The sequence below is a fragment of the Phyllostomus hastatus genome, unplaced genomic scaffold (assembly GCF_019186645.2).
Source record: "Phyllostomus hastatus isolate PE091 unplaced genomic scaffold, TTU_PhHast_1.1 phas_scaffold_93, whole genome shotgun sequence".
Taxonomy (NCBI): Eukaryota; Metazoa; Chordata; class Mammalia; order Chiroptera; family Phyllostomidae; genus Phyllostomus; species Phyllostomus hastatus.
Genome location: NW_025334042.1, coordinates 16,249,803 through 16,272,952, shown reverse-complemented (window position 1 = coordinate 16,272,952; position 23,150 = coordinate 16,249,803). Strand labels below are relative to the sequence as shown.

Here is a 23,150-nt window from a genome sequence, read left to right as displayed (position 1 = left end):
AATACACTCTTTTGAGTTCTCCACCCTGATGCAGTGGGGCCAGTAGGGGCATACAAATATATTTCAGCATACAGGTCATGGTTGATTCAGCCAAGTCCTTTACCCAAGACACTTATTTAAAAGTGTGTTATTCTGGAGAAGTCATAAACGAGTCTACATTAAATCAGAGGTACAAATGTCCCTTTCCAAGAAAAGATCCAAATAACATTTATTTTAGTTTTTCATCTCAACACAACTCTTGGGTTCTGGACCTATTAGAGCCAAGAATTTGAGAAGTGTTGACTAAATCTAGAAAAATATGGGCACTATAATGGACAAAGCAAACTAGGGGACAAAGTAAACACACTGGAAGAAATAGGGTTCTCCTTCCTCTCATATGCTTCCTGAATCTAACTATAGAACTCCATTACCTTCTCTATCACTCCTACAAAAATTCCATAACTTTCTTTATTTTTATTTTTAAAAATATTTTATGTATTTTTAAAGAGGGGAAGGGAGAGAGAAAGAGAGGAAGAGAAACATCAATGTATGGTTGCCTATTGTGCACCCCCAACTGGGATCCCCAACTGGGCACCTGGCTTGCAGCCCAGGCATGTGCCATGACTGGGTATAGAACCAGCGACCCTTTGGTTCCCAGGCTGGCACTCAATCCACTGAGCCACACCAGCCAGGGCACTTTCTTTAAAAATACGTGTGCACTTATCAGAATAAAGGATGTAGTTTTCAGTATTGTTGGTGCTCTTTGACATAATCAACTAGGTTTTTTTTTTTCATCTTCACCCAAGGACATTTTTTCATTGCTTTTGAGAGAGAGGCAGAGAGAGAGAGAGAGAGAGAGAGAGAGAGAGAGAGAGAGAGAGAGAGAGAAACAGAGAGAGAGAAACATCAATGTCAGAGAGAAATGTAAATGCCCCGGTTGGGGATCAAATCCACCACCCTTTGGTCTATGGGACAATGCTCCAACCAAGTGAGCCACATTGGCTGGGGCAATGACATAATCAGCTTTTGAAATCAGTTCACAAATCTGGATCATTTTACTTTTATGGCCCAAAACTTATTTGGCAGCCTAGTGTTTTGTACTAGTTCATGTAAAATAGAATTTACTTCATATTGTCTGCTGTTAGAGCAGGGAAGTGGTGTTAAATGTGAGGATGAATGAAAACCCCACTTTTTTTCCTACGTTTGTTTCTATTTCTTAGAGTAGTAGGCCTCTAGAGAAATGGGAGCTGAGGTTTCTTGTATCTACTGTGTTTTGGTTCTGCATTATTTTGTTTCCTTTTTTTTTTAAGAGTTAAGAGATGGTTCACCAATTACCAGAACATTGAAAATTGTGAAAAGAATTTCTGAATAATCAGATTGTTTGGAAGGTAGAGAAAGAGAAGAAATCGGATTGGGTGATTCCTAAAACTTCTTATTCAGTACTTCCAGTTATAAAGTTTAGCTTGCCCAGTTCTTGAATAATCTTTTCTTAAAATAATTTTTTAAAGAGATTATTTATTTATTTATTTTTAGAGAGAGGGAGAGAAACATCTTTGTGTGGTTGCCTCCCTCATGCCATGCACTGGGGACCTGGCCTGCAACCCAGGCATGTGCCCTGACTGGGAATTGAACAGCAACCCATTGGTTCATAGGACGGCTCTCAATCCACTGAGCCACACCAGCCAGGGCTTTTAAAAATAATTTTTATTGAATTTACTGGAGTGACATTGGTTAATAAATTATGTAGATTTCAGGTGTACCATTCTATAACACGTCATCCGTATGTTGTATCATGTGTTCAGCACCCCAAATCAAGTCTCTTTCTACCACTTTTTATGCCCCCCTTACCCTCTTCTACTCCTCCCCTTTCTCTCTGGTAATCACCATACTGTTGTCTCTGTCTATGAGGGTTTTTTTCCTTTGCTTGATCTCTTCACCTTTTCCACCCAGCCCCCCAGTCGCCCCTCCACTCTGAGTCATATAATCTTTTGATTGTCACTAAGGTATTAGTTTTTGGAAGTGTTCACTTTAGATCGTGAAATCTGGGTTATACAATACCCAGAGGAGTGCACACTGGGAGACAGTAGAGTAATTAATCATGATGGAGCAACCATCTACTGAGTGTTCACCACATGCTAGGCACCTTTGTATACATTGCCTTACTTCATTTTACTACAATTTTAGGAAGTAGATACTATTTATTTACTTTGTTTTACAGATAAGAAACATAAGGTTCAGACATGTGAGGTAACTCTCCTAGCATCGCTCAGCTTGTGAGTGACAGAACTAAACCAGAACTTAGATTTGATCCCAAATGCGAATAAAGTGGATATTATCTCATTTTGCAAATGAATAAATTAGAGGTGTTAAGTAACTTGGCCTAAAGTTACATAAATAGTGGCTAACAGTGGTGCCTGGACTTGAATTCATGTCTACTTCTTTCTAAAAGTTATGGTTTTAACTATTTCCAATTCTTAAAAAAAATTTTAATAGACTTCTATTACTTTTCATTGATTTTAGAGAGGAAGGAAGAGAGAGAGAGATCAACTTGCTGTTCCACTTATTGATGCATTCACTGGTTGCTTCTTTTTTTTAAGGTTTTATTTATTTATTTTTAAAGACTATTTATTTATTTATTTTTAAATTTATTTTTAGAGAGGGAAGGGAGGGAGAAAGAGAGAGAGAGAAACATCAATGTGTGGTTGCTGGGGACCGTGGCCTGCAACCCAGGCATGTGCCCTGACTGGGAATCCAACCTGCAATGCTTTGGTTCGCAGCCCATGCTTTATTTATTTATTTTTAGAGAAAGAAGAAGCGAGGAAGAAAGAGAAGGAGAGAAACATCAGTACATGGACACCTCTTGTGCACCCCTCACTGGGAACCCAATCTGCAACCCAGGCACACATCTCAACCAGGAATCAAACAGGTGATCCCCTGGTTTGCAGGCTGGCACTCAATCCTCTAAGCCACACCAGCCAGGGCTGGTCGCTTCTTATATGTGCCCTGACCTGGGATCAAACCCGAAATGGTGGTGTATCAGGACTACACTTGCATCAACCAAGCTACCCTGCCAATGCCTACCTGTTTTCAATTCTAAGGTACAATTGAGTAGGAAGAAATGTAGTAGGAGAACATAACACATTGATAGTATTAGAATTTTATAAAATAATTTGACTGCCATTACAAACCCCATTATAACTCAGGCCTTAAAAAGTGAAGGTTTTTGTATCACATCGTTAGGCTAAAGGAGAAAACATAAACTAAGGGGCTAAATGGCAAGGATAACTTGGAATATAATGAATGAGAATCTCCGAGGGTAGAAAAGGGACTTGAAAAAAACATCGTGTCCCTGAGAGATGACTATATTAACTTATTTACTGCATTGGCCGCTGTGCTTCCAATCTCTGCTGCAATTCCCACAGTGAGGCTGTTCCCACCCTTCCTGTGTCCCCTGAGCTGAGCAGGCACTTCCTGTCCCGTTGGAAACGAGAGTTAGAGACTGGGGGTGTGGTGTGTGTGTATTTACTCTGCACAACGTTAGTGCTGTCTGTCCTGTTATCATAGCAGAAAGTGACAGGACAGCTAGAGCAGAGATCGGGACTTCATGGGAGGGAGGGTCTGAGTGTGCTGGTTGCTGTGGCAAAGCGGAGAGGGTTAACTGACGTCTAAACACAGTATCTATGATGGCAGCAGGTGGGCGTAAGTGCTCTGAAGGCTTTCATTCTGCATCCCAGTCCCACTTGGACTGGTAGGAGTTACTGGGTATCATTCTTAAATTTCTGGTTTCCTACAAGTTTCTTTCCTAGTTAAGATTTCTTCTGCAGGACACTCCTTTGAACCTTAGAGGTGAGTGTTGCAACTGTGTGAGTTTTTTCACTCTAAGTTGATGTTCTTCTTTTCTAAGAACGTCGTATTTTTAGTCTTTCATAAAGACTAAAACATGCTTTTTAAATAGTTGTTTTTTTCCTACAGCTCAGAGACAACTGGAAGTAAACGTCTCCACTCTGCGAACTTCATTTTGGGCATAAATTCCAGGTTGGGTGAGTAACTCCAGTTGTTTCAGCTTCATGGACCTTGAAGATTGGGGAATAGTGGGATGGAGAGTCTAATAAGACAGCCAAAGAAACCACTAGGCAATTACATCCCAGGAAAGCCAGGGGAAAAAGAAACCAGTAGGTACCTCGTTTTCTGACATAGTCCAGTTTGATAATTCCTTCTGACATTTGGAGTCCTACCTGGAAGAACCTGAAAAGCAGCGAGAGGCATCGGCCCATTGGCATGACCCGGAGGATTAGAACTGTCCAAGGACCTGAAACTCGTCATTGCTCACATTCTCTGTGCTTTGGTGAGCTCTCCTGTTTGTTTTTGGTTCATAGGCTGAGATCATTGTGCATAGAAATTGTGCGTGGGGTGGGGTGGGGGGAGTCCTGAGCTCATCTCGTGTATTCTTAGGATGGTTTCTTCCCATGTTTTCCAAAGCAGTGTGTCCCAGAGGCCCCTTTAAAATCAAGCTTGAAATCTTCTTATGGCTGACATTTAAGGGAAAAGCATTCTCATTGTCTTTTCATGAGAATCAGAACTTGTTCACAGAGGAAAGGGGCTGGAATGGAAAGGGGTAGACCTAAGAACTTTTCCTTTGTTTTAACTACTAAGCTTGTGAAAAATTAAAAAATAACATCTTGGGCATTAGGACCCAGTGGTAGTGCCTCATTCAGACTCTGGGTTAACTTCTCTCAGTGACGTCAACGAGCGGCCCTAGCTCATTCTTTACCCACCCCCCCTCATTTCTTTCCCTCTTGCTCCTTTTCTCCCCCTTCTCCTCCCCCTCTCTTCACCCTCTCCCTCCCTCCCTCCCCCTCCTTCCTTCCCTCCCTCTCTCTGTATCCCTCTCCCCCTCTCCCTCTCTCTCCCTCTCCCTCTCCCTCACTCTCTCTCCCTCTCTCTCTTCCCCCTCCCTGTCCCTCTCCCTCTCCTCTCTCAGCTCCCTAATATTAAAGAGAAAAATGCTGCTATCGGTGACTTCCAGACCTGGGATTTCGACTTTTGGCTATAACAAGAACAACAAAAAGGTAGGGAAAAGTGTTTTTTTGGAATTCAGCTACTTCCTTTTCTGGGAATCGAGGAGTGGCTTTAACATTCTCCCGAAGACAGGAAAAGGATTCCTTTCTCATCTCAGCACCTCTCTCTTTTCCACTTTCTGGAATCTTTGCTCACCTGGTTCTGAAGTTCCAGGAACTGTACAGTCTTCCACGCTGGAGAAGGCAGGGGAACTAAAAACAAATCAAGCTTGCAAGTTTGTATCTTTGAGAAATGAAGTTAGTCCGACTTCCTGCTGATACAGCCCGTCTCCACAGGGATAACATGTCATCTCAGACCCCGGCCCCCAGCCTGTCCCCTCCAATGTTATTTTATCTTTTTGATTAAGTGTTTCCATTCTTCCCTCTCCGCCTTTCTTCCTACCCATTCTGCCAGCATTATCAGGCAGCAGAAATACCCAGTGAAGTCACCACGGCTTCATCTAGAAGAGTATTATACTGGGTATACTCTTCTAGACCAGATAGAGACCCTACCCAGCCCACGCCGAAGGAAAAGAGCCTGAAGAGAAGACGTACTTTAGGATTAAGGCAGAAAGGTCTGTGATTCTTCGGGTTTTGCTGCAGCGCTGGTACTTTGAGATCTGCAGATAGCCAGGCTCAGCCCGCATCCTTGGAGTCTTTAGGATTAACCTGAGGTTGCCCAAGAGTTGTGCTGTGCTTGGGCATGTGAGCAGTCTGGAGAGAGGAGGATATCATGCCCGCATTTCCCAGGGACTGTCCTTGGCAGTTTCAGGTATCTCAGGACACACAGTGCTGGATTAGGAGGGACTTCGTGTTGTAACAGAAAGACCGCATACCCTCTCCTGGTGTTGTCGCTGTTCTTTGAATAAAAAAGATACCCTAGGCATTTAGGGATCTTTTGATCACTTGAGGAAAGTGGTGGAGGGTAGGAAATAATTCCTGCTGCTTTCTCATATAACTAGAGAGACTATTACAGGTTGATTGATTGATTAATTTTAGAGAGAAGAAGGGAGAGACAGAGACAGACAGGTGAAAATTTGTTGTTCCACTTATTTATACATTAATTGGTTGATTCTTCTATGTGTCTCACCGGGATCAAACTGCAAGCTTGATGTATCTGGATGCAGCTCTAACCAAATGAGCTACCTGGCCAGGGCTACTACAGGTAGATAGGAGAGAGAAAGAGAGAGAGAGAGAGAGAAAGATATCAAGGCAGTGGGTAATAGACTCAAAACACTTAGTGTTGGTTTGTGGGTATTAGTTTGTATGGTACTCTTTCTGTTTGTGTCCTTAAAAAAATATGGGTCCATTATTGGTTTTCTATAATATATACACATACATATATGGATTTATGATTTCGATAGAGGGATATTTCATCTGTCCTTATTCTTTTCAAATTTCATATAGTACTGTATGAAAGTTTCTTTCCTATTTTTTTCCCTCCAAGTCTCTCCAGTTACTCAGACCCATTAAAATAAAGTAAAATGAGTTACAAGAATTAGTTTTTTTCCTATCAGGGGTTTCACATATTTGATGCTATCTAAAATCTTTTCTCAGTTCTCTACTCCCTTCCCCTCTTACAGTGTAAAAAAGCAGTTAACCATTTTCTAAATCTCGGATAGTACAGGGGGCAAAGAGGTACGATTATGGATTTGGATTTAAATCTTATATCTCTTCTTGATAACTTGTAAGGTTTGAGAAACAATTCCGGAAACATTGGTGGGGGAATGCGTGCTCACATATTCACTAAAGTATTTGTCAAGAATTCTTTGCGTTCTTATAGGTCAATATGATCACATGACTTTGTGGCTGTATATCTATTTAAACTAAAGCATTACTACATTGCTCTTTGCTTTTGTGTTGAAATATAGGGCTCAATGCATTCATTTCTCTTTTGAGGAGAGTGTTTTGGGTGGAGTTGCTCATGTAATTTGTGCATACTTATAGCAAAGATTTGATTTTTAAAGTAACTTTTATTAGTTTTTTGTTATTTATTTTTAAAAGATTTTATTTACTTATTTTTAAAGAGAGGGGAGGGGAGGGAGAAAGAGAGGGAGAGAAACATCAATCCATTGGCTCTCATTCACCCCCAACTGGGGACCCACAACCCAGGCCCAAAACCCAGGCATGTGCCCTGACTGGGAATCCAACCTGTGACCTCTTGCTTTGCAGGCTGATGCTCAACCCACTGAGAACACCAGTCAGGGTTAGTTTTTAGTAGTCAATATAAGACATGCGCATTAAAAACAAACAAAAAAAATAAAACTTAAGCATAAAGAGGTATATACAATTAAAAATCAGGTTTTCCCTTTATGTCCTGAAGTTTATTACCCAAATCTCACCCCTCAAGGACAGTAACTCGCAGCAGTTTGGTACAGGTGTCCTGCCACACTTCTCCTGTGACAAGGTAAAGTCATAATCTGGATATTGGATTATTTACCATTTCTATTAAGAACTCAGTTTCTCAAGTAGAACAAGTCTGCAATAAAGTTTTTGGACCTGTTGAAACATTAAAAAAACTGAAAGGACAATCAAACTCTAAACTTCTGAAAAACTTCAGATAAATATCTGCTTTAAATAAAAACACACAGAGACCAATGGACCAGAATTGAGAGCCCAGAAAGAAACCCACACATACATGGGCAACTAATTTATGATAAAGGAGCCAAGAACAGACAATGGAGAAAGGAAAAATCTCTTCAATAAACGGTGCAGGGAAAACTGGACAGCCATGTGCAAAAGAAACTAGATACTGTCTTACAACATATACACAGATTAGCTCAGAACGGATAAAGACTTGAATGTAAGACCTGAAACAGTAAAATACATAGAAGACAACATAGGTACTAAGCTTCTGGACCTTGGTTGCCAGTGGTGTTTTTGGAATTTGACTCCAAAGACAAAGGAAACAAGCAAAAATAAGTGAGCGGGACTCCATGAAACTAAAAAGCTTCTGCACAGCAAAGGAAACCATCAAACCGAAAAGGCAATCAACCAAAAGGTTGAAGATATTTGCAGATGATACTTCCAATAAGAGGTTAATACCAAAACATATAAAAGAATTCATACAACTCAACAATAAAAAACAAATAATCGGAATAAAAAACAGGCAAAGGATCTGAATAGATACTTTTCAAAGGAAGGCATATGAAAAGATGTTTAACACCACTAATTATTAGGGAAATGCAAATCAAAACAACAAATATATAATGCCTAATAAAGGCAGGTTCTTTCACAGGATGTAATGCCGAATACCCTCTCCTTTCTCTGGAATTAAAATAACCACAGAAGGGGGAAAATGGGGATTTTGACCAGAGATTCTACAAAATAATGTAGTACATTTAAAAAATATATCTGTTTTGATGCCCCTCAAGTACTCTTGGCTCATTAAAAATAAAAAAGACTGCAGTAAAAAGGTCCGTGTTCTAGGGTCTCAACACTTTCTTCACCATTGGAGGGCGCTGCCTCAGTGGAGAGATTTGAATGTAGGTGAGAGCGAAAGAGGAAATGTTTGGGACTGAAGGAATTTCAGACTTGTGAAGGGCCTGGCCACGCCTTCCCTGACGTCATCTTCCTGGCATGTGTTATTATGGTTTAACTCCTCGGAGCATCAACAACCATTTCCTTTGGGGAAAAAAGAAAAGGGACTGGGATAATTTGGAATAATTTGGCCTTCCCCAATCTATTTTATGTAAATTTCTGTTTTTTCTTGACCTTATACTGGAAACCTGTGATGGGCGGGCGGCAACGAGGAGAGTAAGACTGACTCGGAGGCTTTGCCAAATCTTTTCTCATTTAGAAGCTTGAGTTACCTCAACGTTTCAGAAGTATTTACTCAGGAGAGAAGAAAGTGAGAAGCAATACTGTAATTATTTATAGTTCTAACAGGGAGAATTTTTTTGGTGTTTATTACATTTTCATCTAGTTCCCATCAAATTAAATTTAGTAGAACTGTGGACTAAAATCTTCTAGTTTTAACATCCCTTGACTCAGCCAGCTGTTAGCTTTGTTATCAGTAATAAAATGAACTGAGTGGGTTAAAGTTTAGTGGCAATGTCTTTCCATTGATCCTTTCTTGTCTTTTTTAGCACTACTACAGTAATTTATGCTCACATGACAGATTATCTTCACTTTTGATAATAAACATACAGCATGATCTCCTTGCCTCCTGTTTCTCTGCCCCTGCCTCTTGCCTCCAGGTTATTTTGTACCTGCTGCCAGAACAATCTACCAACATTCCAGTAGTTTAGTGTTGAACATTTCTTGTATAAAAACTTTTTAAAGAAGATTTTTATTTATTTTTTGGAGAGGGGAAGGGAGGGAGAAAAAGAGAGAGAGAGAAACATCAATGTGTGGTTGCCTCTTATGCACCCCCTACTGGGGCCTGCCCCACAACCCTGGCATGTGCCCTGACTGGGAATCGAACTGGCAATCCTCTGATTCTCAGGCCTGCACTCAATCCACTGTGCCACACCAGCCAGGGATCTTGTATAAAAACTTTTAATGGCTGTATATTACCTGCTAAATAAAGTTCAAATCCCTAGCCCAGTACCCACTATTTATCCAACCTTTCCTTATCTTCTCCACCTTGCCCTGTGAACTACAGAAACTAGTATCAACTATGGGTTTCTTAACCAGAAAATATTAATTTAGGAAAAGAAAGGATTGCAACCCACTACAGACGTGGCAGGATGGAGAGGTACTTATAGAGGTGAAAAAGAGAAGTTAAGGGGATGGGCAATTACAACCAAAGAGCTTCATTTAAGCATAGAGTTCTTCTTGTGGGGTTCTCTGGATGCCCCAGAATTCAAGAACTACTCTCATAACTCCAACTTCTTCCACAGAAACCTCCCGACCAATCACATTCACTAAAGCCTCAGTCACAGTCTTTCCCCCTGCCCCACAATTCCATAACTTTCGCTCTGCTTTAGCCAGCTGTGTTACCTGTAGTTCTCTGGACACACCCTTTGATTGTTGGTTTACATTTCTTATTCCATAAGAAAATATGCTGTGAAACAGAAAAATATAGACAAGAATCAGGACAGGGAAAATAAAGATTAGAATAAGAGGTCAGTTGGAACTAAATGCAAATCATAGTTTTATCCTGAAAGATGAAGACTGAAGAATAGTCATTGACTTTGTCAGTGTAGAGGTGGTTGGTGACTTTGACAAACAATTTCAGAGTGGGGGGCAAAAACAAGGCTTGAATGGATTGATGAATGAAACAGATAAGGGGGTATACATGGTGTGTATAGACCAGTCTTTTAAGAAGTTTGATTAAGATGGAGAGCAGAACCTAATTAAAAAGATAGGCTAAAGATCTGAATAGATATTTCTTCAAAGAAGATCTATAAATAGCCATGAAAAAATGCTCAGCATCATTGGCCATTGAAGAAATAAGTGCAAATCAAAACCACAATGAGATAGTCACTCCACACCCACTAGGATGGATGTAATAAAGAAGAGAGGTAATAATGTAAAATAATTGGACCCTTAACACGTTGCTGATGGGAATGTAAAATGGTGTGGCTTATTTGGAAAACAGCTTGGCATTTCTTTAAAAGATTAAACACACTCCTAGGTATATACCTAAGAGAAATTAAAATAATGTGTTCACTCAAAAACCTGTACACCGCTTTTCATAGCAGCATTGTTTATAATAGCCCAAAAGTGAAGATGACCCAAATATTCCTCAGCCAGTGAATGGATAAATAAAATATTGCATATACCCATACAACGGAATTTGAAGTTTATTCAACAATAAAAAGGAATAGAGTACAGATACAGGCTGCAAAATGGACAAACCTTGAAAACATGCCAGTGAAAGAAGCCATTCACAAAAACCCTCACATATTTTATACTCCCATTTGTGTGAAATGTCCAGAAGAGGCAAATCCCCAGCGGCAGAAAGCAGGTTAGTGGCTGCCAGGTCTTTGTGGAGGGGGTGGTTGGGGGAAGTGGGGAATGGCCAGTAACGGGTGTTGGGTTTCTTTTTAGGATAATGAAATGTTCTGAAACTGATTGTGGTAATGGTTACACAACTTTGTGATGTAAATACCATTTAATTTATAGTTTAAATGGGTTAATGACATGGTATACAAATTATATATCAATACGATTATTTTTAAAAAGATGGGAAGTAGAGAAGTGAGGTAAAGGCTGGCAAAGGATGGGGATGGTGTTAAGAGAACTTTCTTAAAGATGGGAGATCTGGGAGCCAACATGTAAAGAGAAGCATGAAGAGTTACACTTATTTTCCAAATATATATGTTTATATTCCTATCCTTCCCACTCCCTGATCCTTTGGTCGTTGTGCCTTAAGTATTCAGCTTCTGATCCTTTTGTTCATTCCTTTTGGTTTGGCTTTTCTGTTCATTTGCTCACTCCACCCACATTCCTGAAGCACCACCAGCAAGGTAGGCCCTGGGGCCAGGCATGACTGTGGCCCTGTAAGAGCTCACAGTCAAAATTGTCTTTCAAAACCCTACATATCTCTTTAAGGTCAGCTGAAATGTTACCTTTTCTGTAAAGCTTCTCCAAAATCTCCTCCTCCCAGCCCTGTTTTCCTGAGCCTCCATAATATTTTGTGCTTCATATAAGGTATTTATATAATTCTGTATTGTATGAGAGTCATTCAGGTGATTGTTTTATCTTCATTACTGGAAGATAAACTCAGTAAAGGTTATTCAGTGTATCATCCTCCAAAATACCTGGTACAACATCTTCAGTCTATTTAGTAGTTACTTTAAAAATGCAGAATCTGGCATAAATAACACCCCTTTTTACTACAAAGCTATAAGCATGTAATTCTGTAACCTAACAGTATCACACTGAAGCACACCATATGACATTTTAGGTGAAATGTTCAAATTACAACTATACATTATTGCTCCCACATTATTACCCTACCAACCACACATTCAAGCAGGGGTTACTGCTGCTGGACCTGTATATCCTAATAAATGTAATTCAGCTCATGTGAGGCATTACATTAAGGTTAAGCAAAGGAAGGCAGTGCAAATTGTGAAATATGGAGTTAGATAGAGCTGAGCTGAAATGTGACTTCTGGCCCTGGCCAGTGTGGCTCTGCTGGAGCGCCCTACCGTGAACCGGAAGGTCGTGGGTTTGATCCCTGGTTATAGCACACGCCTGGGTTTCAAGTTCAGTTTGATTGGGGTGTGTGCAAGGGCGTGTTTGAGGGGCAACAGATCAATGTTTCTCTCTCTCTTTCTCTCTTTCCCTTCCTTACCCTCTTCCTAAAAAAAAATAGTGGCTTTTGTCACTTACTAGGTGTGTGACCTCAATTTCTAGTTTCTTAGACTCTCTGACCTTTAATTCTTCATCTTAAAGTACTGATATACTTTATTGGGTATTTTGAAGATCAGTAATATTTATACTTATAATCACATATCAACATGTAAATAGACTTATTTCTTTTATCAAAAAAACCCAACACCTTTTTTCTTGATGCCATTTCTTCCTGCTGTGGCCTCATTTCTCTTCTTCCCTTTACAGTAAAATATTTTGAGAGAGTTGTTTATTCAAGACTATATATTGGCTGTCTCCAATTAATTTTCTTTCATTTTTTATTTTATTATATTTACTGTATTATTTGATAATATGAAGATTACATGTACCGTATTTTGCTGTGTTTTTGTGTGCATTAAACACAGGATTATTATACCCATGTATAATGCACATCCTTATTTTCTCCTCAAAAATTTGGGCAAAAAAGGGTGCACTGTACTTGGCAAAATACAATAACTATAAAGCATAATAACAAGAGGAAGACCTGTAAATCCACCTTCCAAATCAAGGACTAGAATCATTGCCTATAAACTGTGTATAGTTAGGGGTTCCTCCCCTTCTCATCTCCCACTCCTCTAGAGGTAACCACTCTGCTACATTTTATATTTGTCATTATACTGCTTTTTGAAAAATCCTCACCTGAGGATATGTTGATTGATTTTAGAGAGAGAGTAAGCAGGAGAGAGAGAGAAAGACAGAGAAACATCAATCGTACTGGTGTACATCAATCGCCTCCAGTACTGGTTCCAACAGGGATCGAATATGCAACCTAGGTATGTGCTTTGACCGAGAATTAAACCTGCAATCTTTTGGTGTCTGGACAGTGCTCCAACCAACTGAGCCACCTGGCCAGAGCTGTCATTCTATTGCTTTTAAAAAGAGTTTAAAAGCATGCTTAATTTGCTTGTTTCCATTGTTCTAATACTACAGAACTATACTTACTATAATTAATATTATAAGATGAGAAATTTTACAGATTAAAAAATGAGGTATAGAGAGAGAATAGTCACATTGCTAGTGAATCGTCTAGCTGGGATTTGAACCCAGATAGTCCAGCTCCTAATCTACCCTCACAACCACTACTATATTGCCTTATGTGATACATAGTCTTCTGTTTTTTTCTTTTTACTCAATATTATATTTTCATGATTCATTTATGCTGTATAAAGCTGTGGTTTATTAATTTTTCAATGCCACATAATATTTTATTTTGTGAATATACCATAATTTATCCATTCTCCTACCAATGAGCTTTTGGATTGTTTCCAGGTTTGTTTGTTTTTGCTATTTCTAACATTGCCACTCTAAACATTTTCATATATGTGGTAAATTTGTGTAAGAATTTCTCTTGGGTTTATATTTAGGAATGGGATTGCTGAGTTGTTGTTGTTTTTTAAGATTTTATTTATTTATTTTTAGAGAGGGAAGGGAGGGAGATAGAGAGAGAGAGAGAGAAACATCAATGTGCATTGCTGGGGGTCATGGCTTACAACCCAGGCATGTACCCTGACTGGGAATCGAAGGATTGCTGCGTTTTAAGGTATGTGAATACTCATTCACCTTTAAGAGAGAATGCTAAATTGCTTTCTAAGTGTGCCAAACTTGTTTCCATCAATAGTATATAAATTTTGAGGTAGATTCACATCTTCTACTTGTTGATAATGTCAGACCTCTCTAATTCTCTCTTAAATCCAATCTAATTGGGCTGTTAACCCACCCCTCCACCAAAACTGCTTGTATGAAGGTCTGCAGTGGTTTTCTTATTTATTTGTTTGTTTGTTTGTTTGTTTCTAGAGAGAGGGGAAGGGAGGGAGAAAGAGAAGGAGAGAAACAGCAATGTGTGGTTGCCTCTTACACACCCCCTACTGGGTACCTGGCCCACAACCCAGGCATGTGCCCCGACCGGGAACCAAACCGGCGATCCTTTGGTTCTCAGGCTGGCACTCAATCCACAGAGCCACACTAGCCAGGGCGACTTCTATATTCTTTAATAGTCATTATTAACCCTCATCTTACATAACTATTGTCAACATTTGACACAGTTGACCACGTGCCTTGATTTGGTTTACAGAACACCACACTCTCCTGTTACTCTGGTATCTATGGTCTCTCTTCTTCAGGCTCCTTCCCTCCTAATTTTCCTGATCTCTAAATCTTGTAGACTCAGATCTCGAAATCTGTAGAATCTTGTAGTCCTTGAGTTTTTCTGTCTACACTCCTCCATAATTTTATTGTCTCATGGCTTTAAATATCACGCGTATGATGACAACTTTCAAATTATATTTCCAATCTGGCCTACCCTCCTGCTTTCCAGACTTGTGTTCAATATCACACTTGACATCTCCATTTAGATATTTATTAGACATTTCAAATTTAACATGTTTAAAAACAAATCTCCTGCCTGCTTTCTGCCTCCCAGTCCTGCCCAAACTGTCCCTCACACTATCTTTTTCATTTCTGTAAAGTACCCTTTCATTCTTCCAGGTACTCAGGTCAAAACCTTGACTTATCCTTGACTCTTCTCTTTCTTTTACAGACTCATATCAAATAGCATAATACTAGCACGTATTTTATTGGTACATAGTTAATGATCATTAAGGTTACCAATTATGACTAAAATCACCCATGGAAGAAATGATTTCCTTCTTTTTATTTCTATTTGCATATGAACAACTTACAGTTTCTCTCATCTTAAAAACAATATATATGAGCCCTGGCTGGTGTAGCTCACTGGATTGAGTGCTGGCCTGCAAACCAAAGGGTTGTCAGATCGATTCCCAGTCAGGGCGCATGCCTGGGTTGTGGGCCAGGTCCCCAGTGGGGGATGTGCAGGAGGTGACCACACATTGATGTTTCTCTCCCTCTCTTTCTCCCATTCTTCCTGTCTAAAAATGATAAATAAAATTTTTAACAACAACAACAACAATATATATGGCCCTCGTTGATTTGGCTCAGTGGAATGAGCTCCAGCCTGTGAACTGAAAGGTTGCTGGTTCAATTCCCAGTCAGGGCCCAGTCAGGGCACATGTCTGGGTTGTGGGCCAGGTCCCCAGTTGGGGGCATATGAGAGGCAATCGATTGATGCATCTTTCATACATTGATGTTTCTTTCCCTATCTTTCTCCCCTCCTTCCCCTTTCTCTAAAAGTAAATAAAGTCTTTAACAAATTTAAAAAATATACAAATGGAAAAAAGCTGTTTTAATTCCATGTTTCCTTTCATAACCAAACTTCTTTTTTTAAAAAATATTTTATCCATTTACTTTTTAGAGAGAGGGGAGGGGAGAGGAGAAAGAGAGGGAGAGAAACATTAGTATACAAGAGATACATCCATCAGTTGCCTCCCACACACCCTCACCTGAGGACCTGGACCGGCAACCCAGGCATGCAACGCTGAAGCAGCAACTTTCAGGTTTGCAGGCTGGCACTCAGTCCACTGAGCCACACCAGCCAGGGCCATAACCAAACTTCTTGAAAGAGTAGTTCCTGTAGAGTCTCTTAGTACTATATTTGTTTTTCAATTGTGGTAAAATATACATTACATAAAATCTACCATTTTTAAACTTTTTTATTGAATTTATTGGGGTGACATTGGTTGATAAAATTATATAGGTTTCAGGTATATATTGTTTTGTGTGTTCATTACCCCAAGTCAAGTCTCCTTCCATCACCATTTATCCCCCCATACCCTCTTCTACCTTCCCTTACCCTCCTTTCCTTCTGGTAATCACCATACTGTTGTTGTCTGTGTTGATGAGTTTCCTTGTTTTGAAATTTTTTAAAAAGATTGTGTTTATTTATTTTTGAATTTTATTTATTTGTTCTTAGAGAGAGGAGAAAGGAGGGAGAAAGAGAGAGAGAGAAACATCAATGTGTGGTTGCCTCTCACGCACCCCCTACTGGGGACCTGGCCTGCATCGCAGGCATGTGCCCTGACTGGGAATTGAACCAGCAATCCTTTGGTTCACAGGCCAGTACTCAATCCACTGAGCAACACCAGCCAGGGCTATTTATTTATGTTTAAAGAGAGGAAGGGAGGGAGAAAGAAAGGGAGAGGAACATCAATGTTGGAGAGATAGGTCCTTTGGTTGCCTCTTGCATGCCTTCACCCTGGGATCTGGCCTGCAACCCAGGCATGGGCCTTGACTGGGAATTGAACCAGAGACCTTTCAGTTCACAGGCCAGTACTCAGTCTTTTGAGCCACACCAGCCAGTGCTGTTTTGAAATTTTTTAATGTTTTATTGTTTATGCTATTACAGTTGTTCTACTTTCCTCCCTTTGCTCCCTCCACCCAGCCTGCTCTCCACTTCCATAGTCAGTCTTTTTTCTTAATCCCTTCACTTTTTTCACTCAGACCTGCACCCCCCCTACTCTGAGAGCTGTTAGTCTGTTCTCTATCTATGTATGAATTTGTTTCTATTTTGTTTGCTAGTTTGTTTTGTTCATTAGATTCCACATATAGGTGAAATCATATGGTACTTATCTTTCTCTGACTGGCCTATTTTACTTAGCATAATACTCATTTTTATCCCACTAAGTGTATAGTAAAATAGTGTTAAGTACATTTACTTACATTGTTTTGCACCCAATCTCCATAACTCTTTGTCTTCCAAAGCTGAAAGTTTACATACATTATGAAACACCTCTCCATTCTCCCTTCTCCCCAGCCTCTGGCAACCACTGTTCTACTTTCTGTCTCTAAATTCTCTGAGTACCTTATATAAATAAAATCATACAGTGTTTGTCTTTTTGTGATGGGCTTATTTCATTTAGTATAATGTCCTGAAGGTTCATCCATGTTGGTACATGTCATAATTTCCTTGCTTTTTAAGGCTCTGAGTAATATTTTGTTGTATGTATATATGCACCACATTTTGTCGATCCATTCCTCTGTGAGGGGCACTTGGGCTGTTTCTGGCTTTTGGCCATAGTGAACAATGTTGCTGTGAACCTGGGTATACAAATACTCCTGAAACTCTGCTTTCGATTCCCTTGGGTATATTCCCAGCGGTAGACTTGCTAGATCATATGGTAATTCTATTTTTAATTTTTTGAGGAATCACTACATTTTTTCCATAGCAGCGGTACCATTTTACATTCCATCAACAGTGCACAAGGGGTCTTATGATTTCTCCACATCCTTGCCAACACTTATTTTCAGTTTTTTTGATAGTAGCTATTTGTTTTTTAAATATTTATTTTATTTTTAGAGAGAGGGGAAAGGAGGGAGAAAGAAAGAGGGAGAAAGGGAGGAAGAGAAACATCAATATGTGGTTGCCTCTCGTGCACCCCCTACTGGGGACCTGGCCCACAACCCAGGCATGTGCCCTGACTGGGAATCGAACTGGTTACTCCCTGGTTCGCAGGCTGGCACTCAATCCACTGAACCACACCAGCCAGGGCTGATAGTAGCTATTCTAATGGATGTGAGATGGTATCTCATTGTGGTTTTGATTTGCATTTCTCTAATGATTAGTGATGTTGAGCATCTTTTTGTGTACTTGTCCATTTGTGTATCTTATTTGGAGAAATGTCTGTTTAAATCCTTTCTCCAATTTTTAATGGACTGTTTGATTTTTGCTGTTAAGTTATAGTTCTTTATATATTTTGAATATATAAATATATAAATGAATATTAACTCCTTAGCTGATATGTGATTTGCAGATATTTTTTTTTCATTCTGTAGGCTGCTTTTTTACTCTTGCTTGTGTCCTTTGAAGTACAATAGTTTGTTTTTTTTAAACTGGCTTTTAAATTTTTTCAATAGTTTTAAATTTTGATTTAGTTTAATTTATCTATTTTTTTCTTCTGTTGCCTACGCTTTTGGTGTCATATCTAAGAAACTGTCAAATCCACTCTCATGAAGCTTGTCCCCTGTTTTCTTCCAAGAGTTTTATAGTTTCAGTTTTTATTACTAGGTCTTTGATCCATTCTGAGTTAATTTTTGTGTACAGTGTAAAGTAAAAGTCCAACTTCATTTTTTTAAAGATTTTATTTATTTATTTTTAGAGGGAGAGGAAGGGAAGGAGAAAGAGAAAAAGAGAGAGAGAAACATCAACATGTGATTGCCTGTTGTGCACCCCCACTGGGGACCTGGCCTGCATCCCAGGCATGTGCCCCGACTGGGAATCGAACTAGCAGCCCTTTGTTCTGCAGGCCGGTGCTCAAGCCACACCAACCAGGGCCCAACTTCATTCTTTTGCAGGTAGATATTCAGTTTTCCCAATTCCATTTGTTGAAAAGACTCTTCTTTCCCCATGGAATGGGGAAATAAACAATTCATAAATTTTAAGTTATGTGCTCTCCTGAGTAGCATGGTGAAATCTCACACCCTCTTGCTCCATCCTGCCTGGAACATTAATCACCCTTTGTCCAGCATGGCATACCCAGTCACTTAGTAGGCCTCTTGATTATGAGAGTGACTGGTTTGGTATTACAGGACTTGTGTTCAAGTAACCTGTATTTTACTCAATAATGTCCTGAAAGTGCACAATTCATTCTCCATACTTGTTATTAGTCTGTTCAGATTTTCTGGTTTTTTGTTTTTTTTTCATGATTAAGACTTGGTAGGTGGTATGTTTCTAAAAATTTATCCATTTCTTTTAGATTGTTGAATCTGGTGGTATGCAATTGTTCATAGCAATCTCTTGTAATTTTGTTTGTATTTCTGTGGTAACAGTTGTAATAGCTTCTCTTTTATTTCTAATTTTGACTCCTCTTTTTTTTTTTTTAAAGAAAGAAACTACTTTTTTTTTAGTATTTTATTTATTTATTTTTAGGGAGAGAAGGGAGGAAGTGGGAGAGAGAGAGAGAGAGATCAATGTGCGGTTGCTGGGAGCTATGGCCTGCAACCCAGGAATGTACCCTGGCTGGGAATCGAACCTGGGACACTTTGGTTCCCAGCCCGCGCTCAATCCACTGAGCTACGCCAGCCAGGGTCCTCTTTTTTTCTTGATAAGTCTAGCTAAAGGTTTGTGAATTTTGTGCATTTGTTTTAAAAAACCAACACTTAGTTGTGTTAATTTTTTATATTGTTTTTCTATTCTCTATTTTATTTCTTTTTGTTCTGATCTTTATCTCCTTTTTTTCCATACTAACTTAGGGCTTAATTTGTTCTCTTTCTAGTTCCTTGAAGTTGTTTATTTGAGATCTTCTTTTTTCTTAATGTTGACATTTATAGCTATAAATTTCCCTCTTAAAATGGCTTTTGCTACATCCCATAAGTTTTGGTCTGTTGCATTGTCATTTTTGTTTGTTCAAGATACTTTTTAAATTTTTGACCCATAGGTTGTTCAAGAGTGTGTTGTTTAATTTCCATATATTTATGAATTTTCACATTTTCCTACTGTTATTGATTTCTAGTTTGATACTATTTTTGTCAGAAAAGATACTTGGTGTATTTTCAGTATTTTTAAATTTCTTGAGACTTGTTTTGCAACCTAACATGGGCTCTGTCATAGAGGATGTTCCATGTGTACTTGAGAAGAAGGTATATTCTGTTGCTTTTGGATGGAATATTCTGTTACGTCCATTTGGTCTAAAAAAAGTTCAAGTCCAATGTTTACATATTGATTATCTGTCTGGGTGATCTATCCATTGTTGAAAGTGGGGTATTGAAATCCCGTAGTATATTATACTGTTGTCTTTTTCTCCTTTCAGATCTGTTAGTGTTTGCTTCATATATCTAGGTGCTGTGATATTGGATGCATTTTCACAATTGTCATATCCTCCTGATAAATTCACCCCTTTATCATTACATAATGACCTTCTTTGTTTCTTGTTACAGCTTTTTACTTAAAGCATATATTTTTTTCTGATACAAGCATAGCTAGCCTCGCCCTCTGTTGGTTTCCGTTTGTGTGGAATGTCTTTTTCCAGCCTTCTGCTTTGTTCCTGTGTGTGCCCTTGTAACTGGAGTGAGCTTTTGTAGGCAGGATATAGTTGGGTCTTGTTTTTTTTCTATTCAGCTACTCGTGGCTTTGATTGGAGAATTTAACCATTTACATTTAAAGTAATCATTAGTAGGTAAGGACTTATTATTGCCATTTTGTTCATTGTTTTCTGGCTGTCCTGTAGTTCCTTTTTTGCTGTCTTCCTTTATAACTGATGATTTTCCATAGTATTATACAGGCATATCTTGTTTTCTTGTGTTTTGCTTTATTGTGCTTTGTAGATATTATCTCTTTTCTTTTCTTTTCTTTTCTTTTCTTTCTTTCTTTCTTTCTTTCTTTTTTTTTTTTACAAATTGAAGGTTTGTGGCAACCCTCTATTGAGCAAGTCTATTGGAACTATTTTTCCAACAGTATTTGCTCACTTTGTGTTTTTGTGTCATATTTTGGTAATTCTCACAATTACCAAATTGTGACATTTTCATTATTAGTGTATTTGTTATGGTGATCCGTGGTCAGTGATCTTTGATGTTACTACTATAAGTGCTTTGTGGGGCAACGAACTGCCACCATATAAGACAGAAAATTTAATAGATAAATTTTGTGTGCTCTGACTGCTTCATAAACCAGCCATTCCCCTATCTCTCTCCCTTCCCTCCAGCCTCCTAATTCCCTGAGTCACAACAATATTGAAATTAGGCCAATTAATAACCCTACAGTGGCCTTAAGTGTTCAAGTGAAAGGAAGAGTGGCTCATCTCTTACTCAAAATAAAAAAACTAAAAATGATGAAACTTAGTGAGGAAGGCATGTCAAAAGCTGAAACAGGCTGAATGCTAGGTATTTTGCACCAGTCAGTCAAGTTGTGAATGCAAAGGAAAAGTTTTTGAAGGAAATTAAAAGTGCTACTTCAGTGAACACATGAATGATAAGAAAAGTTTGAAGCTAGCAGAGGTTGGTTCATGAGATTTAAGGAAAGAAATGATCTCCATGATTTGAAAGTGCAAGTGAAGCAGCAAGTGTTGATGTAGAAGCAGCAGCAAGTTATCCAGCAGATCTAGCTAAGATAATTAATAAAGGTATCTACAGTAAGCAACAGATTTTCAATGTAAGCAAAACAGCCTTATTTTGGAAGAAGATGTCATCTAGGACTTTTTAGAGGGAAGGCAATGCCTGGCTTCAAACTTCAAAGGACAGGCTGACTCTCTTGTTAGGGGCTTATGCAACTGGTAGCTTTAAGTTGAAGCCAGTGCTCATTTTCTCATTCCCCAAGTCCTAGGGCCCTTAAGTAGATTTAAGCTAAATCTACTTTGCCTGTGCTTAGTCAATGGAATGACAGTCTGGATGACAGCATATCTGTTTACAACATGGTCTACTGAATATTGTAAGCCCACTATTGAAACCTATTGCCCCTAACTATTACTTAGTATTACTATTCATTGACAAGACACCTGGACACCCAAGAGCTCTGATGGAGATGTATAAGATTAATGTTGTTTTCATGGTTACTAGCACAACATTCATTCTGTAGCCCATGGGTCAAGGAGTAATTTTGACTTTCAAGTCCTATTATTTAAGAAAGATATTTCTTAAGTCTGTAGCTGCCATAGTTAGTGATTCTTGTGACAGATCTGGGAAAGCAAATTGAAAACCTTCTGGAAATGACTCCCATTTTTTATGCCATTAAGAACATTTGTGATTTATGGGAAGAGTCAAAATGTCAACATTAACAGGAGTTTGGAAGGAGTTGATTCCAACACTCATGATGACTTTGAGGAGTTAGGCTTCAGTGGAGGAAGTAACTGCAGAACTAGAATTAGTGGAGCCCCAAGATGTGACTGAATTGCTACAATCTCATGATAAAACATATGAGCAATTGCTTCTTATGGATGAGCAAAGAAAGTGGTATCTTCAGATGGAATCTATTCCCAGTGAAGGTACTGGCAAGATTGTTGAAATGATAACAAGGGATTTAGAATATTATATAAACTTAGTTGATAGAGCAACAGCAGGGTTTGAGAGGATTGACTCCAATTTTGAAAGAAGTTTTGTGGGTAGAATGCTATCAAATAGCATCACATGGTATAGAGAAATTGTTTGTGAAAGGAAGTCACTCAATGTGGCAGATTTCATTGTCATCTACAGAAGTTGGCACAGCTACCCCAGCCTCCAGTAACCACCACCCTGATCAGTCAGCAGCTGTCCACACTGAGACCAGACCCTCCACAGCAGAAAGGTTACAACTCGCTGAGGGCTCAGATGAAGCTTAGCATTTTTTAGCAATAAAGTGTTTTTAAATTAAGGTATGTACAGCACATGATTTTTTAAAAACATAGTACTAATGCACACTTAGTAGGTCACAGTATAGTAAAAATATAATTTTTATATGCACTGAGAAACCAAAAAGTTTGTGACTTGTTTTATTGTAATACTTGCTTTATTGTGCTGGTCTAGAACCAAACTAACCTGCAGTATCTCTGAGGTATGTCTGTACTGACAAAGATAAGAGAAATACCTGCTTTAACATATTTTAGCTGAGTAAAGATTTTTTTAAACAAAGGTGTATTTATTTTTAGAGAGAGGGGAAGGGAAGGAGAAAGAGACGGAGAGAAACATCCATGTGTGGTTGTCTCTCATATGCTCCCAACTGGGGACCTGGCCTGCAACCCAGGCATGTGTGCTGATCAGGAATTGACCTGCGACCTTTCAGTTCACAGACCAGTGCTCAGTCCACTGAGCCACACCAGACAGGGCCTGAGTGAAGATTTTTAGTTTAAAGTTTGCTAACGGTCAGAGGCATGAACTATAAGAGGCACATTTCTTATTAAGATTCTTTAGGGGGAGAATTTTCCCTTTTTTATATTTATGGTTCTCCTTTTCTTTTGTTACTAATCCAATTCTTTACCACCACCACCACCA

The 23,150-nt window shown here is 39.0% G+C and overlaps 1 protein-coding gene across 8 annotated transcripts in view; it reads left to right on the top strand.

The window, feature by feature from the left end:
- The first annotated feature begins 2,886 nt into the window (after positions 1-2,886).
- Positions 2,887-23,150, top strand: part of RBMS2 (RNA binding motif single stranded interacting protein 2) — a 48,161-nt gene continuing 27,897 nt past the window's right edge. For 4 of the 8 annotated variants that reach the window (XR_006784591.1, XM_045829000.1, XM_045828997.1 and 1 more), the window contains exon 1: positions 4,868-5,048. Coding sequence is in view for 4 of the 8 variants with exons in the window: in XM_045829000.1 (XP_045684956.1) it covers positions 4,983-5,048 (66 nt within the window). In the remaining 4 variants the exon portion in view is untranslated. Of the gene's footprint in view, positions 2,906-3,546; positions 3,826-3,951; positions 4,020-4,065; positions 4,325-4,867; positions 5,049-23,150 lie in introns of those variants that run through there. The other 4 variants (XM_045829003.1, XM_045829001.1, XM_045828998.1 and 1 more) reach the window with 4 other exon arrangements.